The sequence below is a fragment of the Empidonax traillii genome, unplaced genomic scaffold (assembly GCF_003031625.1).
Source record: "Empidonax traillii isolate 1590-97213 ecotype Southwest subspecies unplaced genomic scaffold, ASM303162v1 scaffold1066:size251847, whole genome shotgun sequence".
NCBI lineage: Eukaryota > Metazoa > Chordata > Aves > Passeriformes > Tyrannidae > Empidonax > Empidonax traillii.
The window spans coordinates 224,483-236,124 of NW_020956259.1; the positions used below are offsets into that span (position 1 = coordinate 224,483).

General features: G+C 38.9%; 2 protein-coding genes across 5 annotated transcripts in view; one reads left to right on the forward strand and one right to left on the reverse strand.

The window, feature by feature from the left end:
• Window positions 1-5,162, forward strand: part of MCUB (mitochondrial calcium uniporter dominant negative beta subunit) — a 49,195-nt gene extending 44,033 nt beyond the window's left edge. For all 4 annotated transcript variants that reach the window (XM_027904571.1, XM_027904568.1, XM_027904569.1 and 1 more), the window contains exons 4-8: window positions 1,197-1,301; window positions 1,515-1,675; window positions 2,342-2,545; window positions 3,892-4,008; window positions 4,962-5,162. In XM_027904571.1, the coding sequence (XP_027760372.1) occupies window positions 1,197-1,301; window positions 1,515-1,675; window positions 2,342-2,545; window positions 3,892-4,008; window positions 4,962-5,039 (665 nt within the window). In that variant the 3' untranslated portion in view covers window positions 5,040-5,162. The remainder of the gene's footprint in view (window positions 1-1,196; window positions 1,302-1,514; window positions 1,676-2,341; window positions 2,546-3,891; window positions 4,009-4,961) is intronic.
• A 629-nt stretch (window positions 5,163-5,791) lies between these two features.
• CASP6 (caspase 6) overlaps window positions 5,792-11,642 on the reverse strand; it is an 11,339-nt gene continuing 5,488 nt past the window's right edge. The window contains exons 4-8 of the mRNA XM_027904566.1: window positions 10,981-11,127; window positions 10,478-10,554; window positions 9,876-10,051; window positions 7,594-7,741; window positions 5,792-6,974 (exon numbers count right to left, since the gene is read on the reverse strand). Of these exons, the coding sequence (XP_027760367.1) occupies window positions 6,739-6,974; window positions 7,594-7,741; window positions 9,876-10,051; window positions 10,478-10,554; window positions 10,981-11,127 (784 nt within the window). The 3' untranslated portion in view covers window positions 5,792-6,738. The remainder of the gene's footprint in view (window positions 6,975-7,593; window positions 7,742-9,875; window positions 10,052-10,477; window positions 10,555-10,980; window positions 11,128-11,642) is intronic.

An 11,642-nucleotide genomic window follows, 5' to 3' on the forward strand; every position in this document is an offset into this window, starting at 1 on the left:
GAATAAATAATTGGAGGTGTGGGGTCATCTACGGTGCCTTTCTGCACTGGGCACAATGCGGGAGCTGGGGAAGAACAACTGTGACAAATATTTACATACAAAAGTCGTAGTATTTTGTATCCTGTTCATTATTCATCTTGGGAGCAAAGCTGCCATTTTGCACCACTGCTTTAGCCCTTGCTAGGGATAGGGGAAGATGCCCTTTTTATTGTATAGGAAAGGAAAATCAGGTCAAACAGGTACTGCGGAGCAGCTGCTCCATGGAATTTTCAAACCCCCGTACCACAGTGATGTGTCCAGCACCAGCGGTGTGAGCTCTGGGGGTTCTTGGGCCATTTGAACCCTGGTGAGCTCTTGGCATCCACTGTTACATGTTAGTGCTAATGAGTCCAGAAGCTGTAAAATTGCATGTAAAATTCATGAGGTACCATTCATGTAATTTTTTGCATCAAAAAGAAGTAGAAAAGGGTTATCCAGAGCTATGCCTCTGTGGCTCCTGGTCTGCGTTTTACTGGACAGTGTAGCTATCTAGTTCTTACCTTCCAGTCACTGATAGCAAAAGAGAATGATTTTAAAAACCATTAATAAAAATCTGAACACCACTATTGAAGGGAATTGCTCCTTTTGACTTGAAGAACCTGTTTTAGTAAAGACATAAATCTGAAACTGAAGATGAGGTCCTTGAAGGTTTTTTTAATTGCCCAGAACCCCAGTGAAGATGCAAACTTGTGTGTGCGTGGAGAAACAAAAATGCAGATCCTTATGTTGGAATTTGTTGGTGGTTTATTCAGAATTTCTTTTTCTTCTGCCCTCACCAGTGGATTGATTCTAGTCCTAATCATCAGACAAGAAAATGCAAGTCTGCTCATAGTAGGGACAAGTCCGAATGACACCACTAGAGAAAGCATTCAGATACACTGTGTTGGTGTCACAGAGTCACTGAATATTCTGAGTCGGAAGGGACCCACATGGATCATCAAAGTTCAACTCGTGGCTCTGCACAGATCAGCCCCAAGAATCACACCATGTGTTCCTCCTTAATGTTTAGTATTAGTCACCGGTTTTTCTGAAAGTACAGTTCCCTTCCAAACATTATTAATGAAGAACTATAGCACATTAACTCTTAAACCTAACTAACCCTAATGTTTAAGACTCTTTACAATAAGTGATCTAGAACTTGAATCTTTCTTCTGCAGATGGTAGCAAGGTCTCTGATGCAACCTTGATGGAGGTCTTACTGATGAATGACTTCAAACTTGTTATCAATGACACAGCATACAGTGTGTCACCTCCTGTAAAAGGTAAGAGCAGTCCTTAATAAATGATTATCTCACTTCATTTAGTGAAAGGCATGTGAAGTCTCAGAAAAGTGGAACCTGTCTGGAGAAAGAAAGGTTTCTCTTTGGTTTTGTTTTTTTACCATGAGATAGTCCTGCTTTTGGGGTTTGAAGTGGGGAGAGAATGAAGAAGGGTGCGTTTTTGAAGTGTTTTATATGACACATATTTTCTTTCAGATAAGCTGAATAGTGAGCATGCTACCGAAATGGAAGATATCAAATCCTTGGTTCACAGACTGTTTGTGGCCCTGCATTTAGAAGATCACCAGATCAGGAAAGAGAGAGAATTGCTACAAAAAGTGGATCACCTGAAAGAAGAGCTGTTGCCCCTTGAACAGGTTGGAAAGTGGGGTTACTTCTTTTTTAAACTCAAGAGTATTTCCTTTCATCAAGAATAAGTCCTTTGATAGAAGAAAATAAGCATGAATAGCGAGGGTGTGTCTGTTTTGTTTGTTATGTAAACAAATGTCAGCTCACATACAATTCAAATTATTTTCAATTCAGTTCTTTTCCCTCCTGTTCCAAACATTCACTGGGTAGAAATCACAACACCTGGAGAAAAAGTTGTCATGAACAAGCCTCAGCATGGCTAGTATTGAGATTGAAAGGCCATTTAGTCACCTGTTGCTGTAAGTGTTCTGAGAGAAAAACCCAATAGTGGGGTTGACATCATCTGTGGCTTAGGCTAGGGGACAAAAGAACTCCTTCTTTATGAGGACCAGCCTCAGTGTTACCCAGAACTGCCTGGAATGGCAAATGGAAATCCAGTACACATAGATCCCTACTAGTTGGAAGGACAAGTTTAAAAGCAGGATTTCTTGGTGCACAAAGGCAAGAAGATCTGGTTGCTCTTGGACTTCAGTCTTTTTATTTCTCAGCAGGGTAAGTCAGTAAGAGGTGTCAGTAAGAGATCCTGAAAAAGGATCTAGCCCAGCATGAGAAAACACAGTTGACAAGCTGCTAATCAGAGGAGCACTCATGTTTGCTGTATTTCTTTTCCTTAGATGAAAGCCAGAATCATGAACAGTGCAGATGCAAAGACCTCCAGGCTTCTGTGGGTTGGCTTAGCTCTGATGTCAACTCAAGGGGGAGCATTGGCGTGGCTAACGTGGTGGGTCTATTCGTGGGACATCATGGAGCCAGTCACATATTTCATCACTTACGGGAGTGCCATGGCTTTCTATGCCTACTTTGTTCTTACTAAGCAAGTAAGTCCTTTTCTCGTAGTGTCTGCAATACTGAAAAGGAGGAAAACTGGCTGTGAAAATCACGTTTGGGCTCTGATGAAAATAGAATTTAGTAAGTAGCCTTGCCATCAGTCAAGGACTTGTTTGATCCCTGATGGGGCTGGATACAAACATTACATGATGCAAAATTAATCCAGGTGCTGTTACACATGAACTGCAGACCAGCTTGTGAGCATAACTACTGTCTGTAAGATTTCATAATCTAGGGAATGAGGAGTGATGAAAGACATCTCTCCCTTAAAATATTTGTAGATCACTTTGCATAGTAAATGCAACCTTGCTCACTGCTGTAAAGGCAGAGTGACTACTATTGCTGTGACAGTTTGTGAACACTGTTTTACAGGAGAACATCACTGAACAGCAGCTTTTATTTGCTGGAGTTTATGTATAAACAGTGCAGAAGACCAAACCATTTGGAAGGCTGGCAGTTGCATTACCAAAATATACCTTATTTAGTGCCTGAAAAAAAGCTGTTGCTTTGCTCTTCATAATCTAACTGCTTTTCTGTGGATTTGAATGAATGGAGGTGAATCTAGGACAACTTAAGTGGAACAGCAAGCAGGCATTGTGTAGAACAAAAAAAACTTGCTCAGATCTTAACTGAGCTTCACAATACAGATTTATTCTGTGAGACTTTGAGAAATGTTTCTTTTTCCTGTTTTAGCTCTGTTCTTTACTCTCATAGTAGGCATATTGATGTTGAACTTTCTGTGATGCAAAACTTTTATTGTGGAAGTATTGTGGAAGAGTAGCCAACACTTTTTTCCATAATACCAGGGGATCTATAGAGCTTGTGAGACACTGAGTTCCTTTAGTGAGAAGGAGAGACGTGTCTGTTTTTATGAAGAGCTGGCTCTGAGTGTGTGTTTTATTCCTTCTCGTTGTGCTTTAAGAAGGGCTAAGGCATTCCTAATTTTTGTGAGTAAATGAAGAGATTACTACTTGGGTCTTTTGAACAGCTGCTGGTGTCATAAAACTTTCAAATAAGTCTGTAAGAAATACTACCTGAACCTCCTCCGACTCCTTGAAGGTAGTGTCTATTTACTCCGGTGGCTCCAGTCATGAAGGTCATGCTATGGCTTTATTACAATTGAAAATTCCTTCAGATATGACAGATATTATTCCAACCATGTGTCTAAAAAGCCCTTATGACCTGTAAGGGCATAACTTCATGTGTGGCCTCTTTACAGAACATAGGTGTGTGTTGAACTAGATAAATGTTCCTGAAACAGGCTGAATTTCTAATCTTCTGACCTCTACTCAGTTTTCTTGATAACCCCAAATATATGTCCCCCTTCCTTCACCAGGACTACATTTACCCTCATGCCAAGGACAGGCAGTTTCTCCACTACTTCTACCGGAAGTCAAAAAAACAGCATTTTAATGTGGAACGATACAACAAGCTCAAAGACGACCTAGCAGAGGTATTTAAATGCAGTTCTTGAATAATGAGGTAGCTTCTGGCTTAAGACTTTCTCAGTAAACTCTCAGCTAACAGAAAATTGACCTCAAGGTTTGCTACTTACATTCAAAACAGTTTATTTGCTTATCAGCTGGTTTTAGCTCTTCAGATAACCACAGAGTGTTTGCCATTCACATATAAACTACTCCAGTAAATCATCAGAAAGGGAGACCTTCATTAATTTATTTTAAAACAAGTAAGTCAGTTTATCAGCCTAATTTTTGCATACTCTAATTAATGTTGCATTTTTTAATCACTGTAATAGAGTAACTGCATTGCTTCTGGACACGTTTGCTGCACTGCTGTAGTAACAGTCTCTGTCCTTCCTTGGAAGGAGATTGTCTTGCAGAGTTCAGCATTTGACATCATAATCCTATTCCTTAGGTAAAAGGCTTAGTTTTACAGAATATAGGCAACTGGATGGAAAAAGTGGTGTGTTAACCTAGGAAAAACTTTTTGGCCTTCATGACCAAGTCTAGCAGATCTCTCACTCCTCAGTTCTCACTCTTCCATCTCATCTTGCCAGCCCTGTGTTCAATGTCTCGTAAAAGAAAATGGGAACTACCCCTAATTTTAGTTCAAAACCCATAGTTCAGGGTATAATTTCATGAGCCACATTTAACATAAAGCTAAAGTTGGATGTTTTTTCAGTGGCCTGTGAGTATGAACTTTGTAATTGTGATTTCAGGAAAATAATACTTGGGGTGTGGGTGAGTGGGCTGACGGGCAGGATTCATGCTTCTCTCTGGAGACTCTGTAAAAGTTCAGCGTCCTCCCTCTGACTGGTTTGATTTCTTGCCTAAGACCAGTGCCTTCTGAGAAGAAAAATGTGTGCAAGAGGAGAAATGGAGGGCTGCAGGAGGATGAACTCCTGCTCTTTCAGTAATGAACTCTCACTCTTCCTTGTATTGGCAGGCAGAAGAATCCCTGAGGCGCCTGCGCCAACCTCTGCACCTGAGGCTTCCCATCCAGGAAATCAGTGACAAGGACTGACTTTGTTTTTGTATATACTGGAGTTGCCCTTTCAAAGCTGATAACGAACATTTAGTTACTCCATTGAAACTGGGTATTTTTGACCACTATAGTTTTGAAAGTTGCAATAAATATCTGTTAAAATGATTTGGTCACTTGATGGTTTTGGTTTCTTTTATTTTTGTTTCTTTTTTTTTTTTCCCCCAAATCTTCAAGATATTTTTCAAATTTCATTAGTACAATGGAGGCATTCTGACTGCTGGTAAAATGACAGGGAAGTTTTAGAAAACAAAGGCTGTCTTTTTAGTACCATGTACTATGAGCAGTAGTTCATAGAAGAATTCCTGCATTGAGTATTAAGGCTTCTTTTCCTACAATTGCTGTTTCCTCTTCCCTAGCTCTTTGCACTGACTCTGGTGTAACACCCACTGATGAAGGTCAGACTTGATCTACAGGTAAGCTTTTTTAGTAAATATTGCTGGAAAAACAAGGTATCTCAAACACTATAAAACCATTTCTGTCACATTTTATTGAAAAAAAATTATCAAAACATTCAAACATACATGATTTATGTAAAGCTTAAAAGTAGCTATAGTAAGATTTAACATCTGTGATTCAGAACATAGTGTATGGGAAGACGCAACAAAGCAGAGGCAGTAAATCAATTGTTTTATCCCCGGGACAGTGGATTAAAACATTTTGCTCAGTTTGAGTTCTTCATTGTCCCCCAGGGCTAAGCGTACGTACCAATAATATTAAAAAAAAAAAAAAAAACAAAAAACAAAGAAAAGAAATATTCACTTCTAGTCAAGTATCATGGTCAGTGTCATTGCAGTTGCTGATGAAGTAGTAGTAACAATACAGTTGTGACTATCACTTTTATGTACACAATGACAAAGTATGACTGATCTTCTCCTGAGCCAAGAGTAAGAAGAGGCTGATCCAACACCAAGGCCTGAAGTGTGAAGGTTTGCATATGTTATATTTTGCAGAGCTGACTAAAGATGTCTAAAGCAGCTTTAGCTTTAGAGATATGTACAAGGCAAACTTACACAAAGTCACGCTAAGGTCCCATTTCACTACTGCTTGCTTTTCTCCTGAGGATTCAAAGCACCAGCAAGCTGTAATTGTGCCCCAAACGTAAATGATGTTCAAGTAAAAAGAAACGCTTTATTAATTAACCCTATATTAATGCTACAATTGTACTCAAGGAATTAAATTCCCTTTTAGTGTTGAGAAAAAATAGTAAAAACATGTCCAAAAAGTTCAATAAAGCCACAAAAATTGCAAGGTGGATGCTGCTTCCACAAATCCAAAAAGATGCCCTACAAACTTATTCCCTATAAAGCGTGCTCTTGGAGCAAGATAAATTAATCTAATGCAACATTGGAAATGTTTTGGAAATAGTAAAATGTGCCATAGTTACATGGCAATCAAGCAAAAGGCTTTTGAGAAAAAGGTAATCTAAATATCAATTTCAATAAAATCTGAGCACCTTCTAAGAATTTTGGACCAGTCAACTTTTCCCAAATTCCCTGAGTTGTAATACTAGCTTTAAAATTGCTTTAAGGTTTTAGAATCTATTATGTATACAAACTATACCATTTGATTCCAGTGATTTTGCAAACAATCTTGTAGAGTATTAGTTTCCTGAACTAAGATGTTTTCATTTCTGCAGCAAGTTGTAGTTAATGGTCATCATTGCTAAATAACAATCTACTCAAGATTTTGGATGAAAATACAGTTTTTTAGTTAACATTGAGGCAAAACAAGGAATCTGTTTTTTTCCTATAGCATTAATGTCTCTGCACACATCCACTTTGCGGTAAGATACTTTCCTGTTAACGACAGTAAGAAGTTCTGTGAACTCCAAGGAAGACCCGTGCTTCCTAAGTGTTTCACACAAATCTTGAATGTACCAGGAGCCATTTAGAGTGTCACGATGAGAATAGTAGCCTAATGTAGAACAGAAAGATAAAATAATATCCAAATGTAAGTAGTGATGACTCTTGGAAAAATATTTATGAGAGTCCCTGTTTGCTAGCTACCATCTGTAAGGGACTACTAATGGGTATAAATCTTAGTTTGCCAATTATGTTATTTCACTGGAAATTGTAGATGTGAAATGGCTTTGTGATCACTTACAGAGCTCAGCTAAGAGGAACATGATTCAGGGATTGGTAGTCTACAGGACTGTATCTGCACATTACAAGAGAGCAGATGGGAGTGAGGACAAGATAATGGAGAACCAGAGAGAACAGCCATATAGTGCAGGGAAAAGTATAAGCCACCAGAATCCTACAATCCTAGAACAGAAGGGAATGCTTGTTAGCAGCAGACAGCCCAGCAGGAAGATTGATGAGAATGTTTCTGTTTGGCAAATGAACTGCAGCCTTGATAGTTTATTTTCACTTTTTCTTTAACATGTGAGGTTCTTTCAGACCAGTTGTCACTTATCAGACATGTAAAACAGATGACCTGGAACTGTTCTCATTCTTTTGACAGCAAAATTAAGAAGTGTTCAAGGCTGTTATAGTGAAGTATTGAACATTGGATGTAAAATATGAGAACTTACCTTGCGCCACAGAGTAGCACATGATAAAGTCTGCACCAGCGGGCAGAGTATAGACACCAGCTGCATCCACTTCAGTCTCATTGCTAGTGCTGCTGTCTGTTGAATCATAGGCAATAACTGGATCATCATGTTTATCACCTCGACATGCCTGTTGGTGAGAAGTGTTGTTAGGCTTCCACCTCTGCCAAGCTCACCTGTGTTTAATGTGATACTTCTGACACTAACCAGAGGGGACATCTGTTCAGTTAGGTGTCCCACATTACCATGAGTCTGGATCATAAAGACCCATTTACTTCTCTGTCAGTTAAAATAATGGTGATGAAGTCCACTGAAAGCTCTGAGATGATCTCAGAATTGCCAAGACTAGAAGGGACCTCTTGAAGTCACCTAATCCAGCTGCCTGGCTTAAGCAAGGTTTGCTTCACAGCAGGCTCTCCAGGACTACGTGCAGTCAGCTTTCAAGTATCTTCATAGATGGAGACTCCACAATCTGCCTGGGTGACTTCTTCCAGCATTTGACCACCCTCACAGTAAAAAAGTGTTCTCCTGTGCTGAGATGGAATTTTGAACGTTTTAATTCATTCCAGTTGCCTCCTGTCCCATCACTTGGGCACCACTGAAAAGAGCCTGTCTCCTCTCTTACTTATTTCCTCCCACCAGGTATTTATAACATTGATAAGGTTCCCCTGAGGCATCTCCTCCAAAGCAGAACAGTCCCAGCTCTCTCAGCCTCTCCTCATGTGAGAGATGCTCCAGTCCCTTAATCATCTCTGTGGCCTTTTGCAGGACTCACTTCACTAGGTCTGTATTTTTCTTGTACCGGGAAACCCAAAACTGGACACAATACTTCAGATGCAGCCTCACCAGTGCTGAGCAGAGAGGAAGAACTGCCTCCCTGACACATGCTGGCAAGGCAGCATTGAATTAATGTGCTGATGCACAGACATCATTACATGCTGTTACACTTCTGCTCTTAGTTCAGTCTCAAATGTGTTAGACAATGGAGGGTGTTTTTGTGAGAAGTCAGTAAGTGAGCCCAGTATTGTCAGCGATGCAGAAAGGCTAGACGTGGAGGATAAGGTGAGAACACAGTCAAAAGATAAAAACAAAATAAGATGCATTACTTAAGAACTACCACTAAAAAGAGAAAACACAAAAAATCTTTACAGTGATGAAGTTCCATCTGGCTGTTTCCTCTAATTTCCAAAGGTAAATGCTATGCCAATTGTTCTGTAAAAGAACTCAGCTGATGAACTAGGTTAATTAGCTTTTTTATGAGGATATGTTATCAATGTTTCCAAGTATTACTAAAAACAAATATGAAAATATTTTTCCATGTTTGGTATCAGTTAAAAAATAATAAAGGAAAGCTGAATGACTCCTAATGAAAGGTGAATTAACGATGTGCTGATTCTTGCAGCAGCCCTGTGCCTAAGGAAACTTTCATTTAGAAAAAAGGATAATCCTTAGGATTACTCTGTAGCTGCTACAATTACAATCTGATGAAGGCCAGGTTCATATATGAGTTTGCTGACTGTAATCTGGATAAGCCCTGCACGATCCCCTGACTCTGCTTTGAACAGGAGGCTTAAACAGAGACCTTCTGAGGTGCCTCTCAGCTTGCATTATCCCATGAACCAAGAAGTGAAACAGGAGGTTACATATGGGCTTTATTTGACCACTTATCACAAAAAGTATTTCTGAGACAATAAATCCTTAAATTGATTCATTAGAGTCTACAGAGATGCCAGGTATTGGTCATAAACAAAAAACAAACAAAAAATCCACTACCACCACAAAAACCAACCAACATGTCCACAAAAAACACAAAAGAACCAAACAGAAAAACAAAACACAAATCCCAACTTCAGTAAGGATCAATTAAAGGGACTTGCCTAGAAGGCAGCAATGAAGATACAGAGGTTTGATAGCCTTCCACAGTCCAGTCTAGGGCTATGAGGTGTGAACAGTAGGAACTGAGCTGAGAACTTTCCCAAAAATATGGTACTGCCTTCTCTGCCTTTAAATATACACTGACAGTCAATCTGACATGGGCTTGATTTGTGTTTCTCTTCATAAAATTACTTCCTAAATGCAGCTATGATCATGATATTAACTAGTGTACATACAAGTTTCTAAAAAAAAGAGAAGAGTCCTTGTTTTAAATGTCTTAAAGGATCAATTTCCCCTGTGGAAAGACTGCATCAGGAAAACTGACATCTGTGTTGCAGGAAGACATAGGTCAGTGTTAAGTCCGCTGAATTCAGAAAGAGACATCTTACCTGAATGATAAATATCTTTGGTTTTCCTACCAGACTTTGGCACTTGTCTCCTCTGAACATGTCTGTGATTGTCACAATCTTGATATTGGCATCATATGCAAAAACATGATCATCCTCACCATGACTCAGGAACACACAAACAAAGCAGTCAGCATTACTGTGGTCATCCGTAGAGGCTGAAATAGTCAAAATGACTAAACAGTCATCCTTGGTTTAAAAACATTGTACATTTGTATCATTTTTAATCCCTGATCAGTCCTTTTTCAAATGAAAGCTATTTTCACATAGAAGAATACTGCAGATTTGAAGGTGCATTGATTCAACATGACTGAAGGGCCACTAAACGTAAAAAGAAGGATGTTACTAACTTCTCCCAGCTGCAAGTACCTTCTTTTATCTTTTAGTGACTTCCTTAGTTTTTCCACAGAAGTTTCCCTTAGAATGCAATAAAATAATCTGCAGTCTAACTTTTAAGTCCTTCTAATACTAAAGAACTTCCTTGTGCGCAAAAACTATTTTCAGTTAGAGTTAGATAAATAGAATGGAAGAAGAGATATCTGGAAATTCTGCTACAAAGACATAATCACTGTATAGTCTCCTACCTTCATAAATTTTCTGCAGCACCTCTTCTGCTTTCAGATCATCAAAAACTCTGACTTCAAACCCAAGGTCTGTCAAGCTATTAATAAAACACATCAGTATTAGTACAAATCTTGCTCAAATTATATGTCAGTTGCTTTCCCTCTGAGAGAATGAATATTCATGTTTATGCATTATTTGTGAAAAAAATATGAAAGCTGATTTTGAACTCAGACTGGTGTCAAGTACAGGTCTAATACCTAAAATTACTTGAAAGAATTTGTCTGAAGAAAGCTCTGGACTCACTCTAATCATAGCACTTGTTCCAGCAGTTTCTGTGACGTAAAGGAATGTGCCTTAAAGCTTTTTCATTACAGCTTTCTGTACCAAAGTTGCATAGATGCTTATGTCCACAAAATCTTTTGGTCTCTACTCAGAACACAAGATTTAGGTAACTGCTTATTTGACTATGATTTCTGAAGTTTAGATTTGTTTTAAGCATGAACAGAGAAACCAAGTTTCTTACCTGCGTTTCAGATTGTTTCTGTCTGCCAAAGTCCCACGTCTGTCTGGCAGTTTTAGATGCCAAAAAAAGTGTTCATGATTGAAGATTAATGCAATTCCTCTTCTTTGATGGTTCATTTTGTACTGCTCTCCAGGATCGTGTGTTTGTCTGTTGCCAGAGATGGAAAGCATTCTCGATAAATGAGTTAACGGCTAATTGAATTACCTTCCTGTATTTCCACAAGGTAAGAATTTTTAATTGGATAGAGATTTGGAGGAGCCAGTTTCAGAAGACAAGACCTCAGAATGTGCAATATTTTAGGAAGACCCTAAATTGCTAGATCTTTCCTAAAAGCTTGGGTGTGTTAAGTGATTCAGTAAAAACAAGTGTTGGATGTTTACTATGGCTCCGTCAGATAGATTGAACAGTTGATCTGCAATGTATTTGTGTTTTCTCTCAGCCTATAATGGTGCACTTTAGGCATGGCTCCAATTCTCCATGTTATGCATTCAGCTAAATATTATTTTAACATAATTGGATAGTACCCCTGTACTTACTTGGAATTGTAGCTGTCTGCGGTTTGCTTCAAGTTCTCCTAAGTAAATTAAGTCTTACATCATAAGCAATAGACTATAAACTGGTGATGAGGTGCTAAGAGTAGCGTATCTTGCAAAAGGAGAACA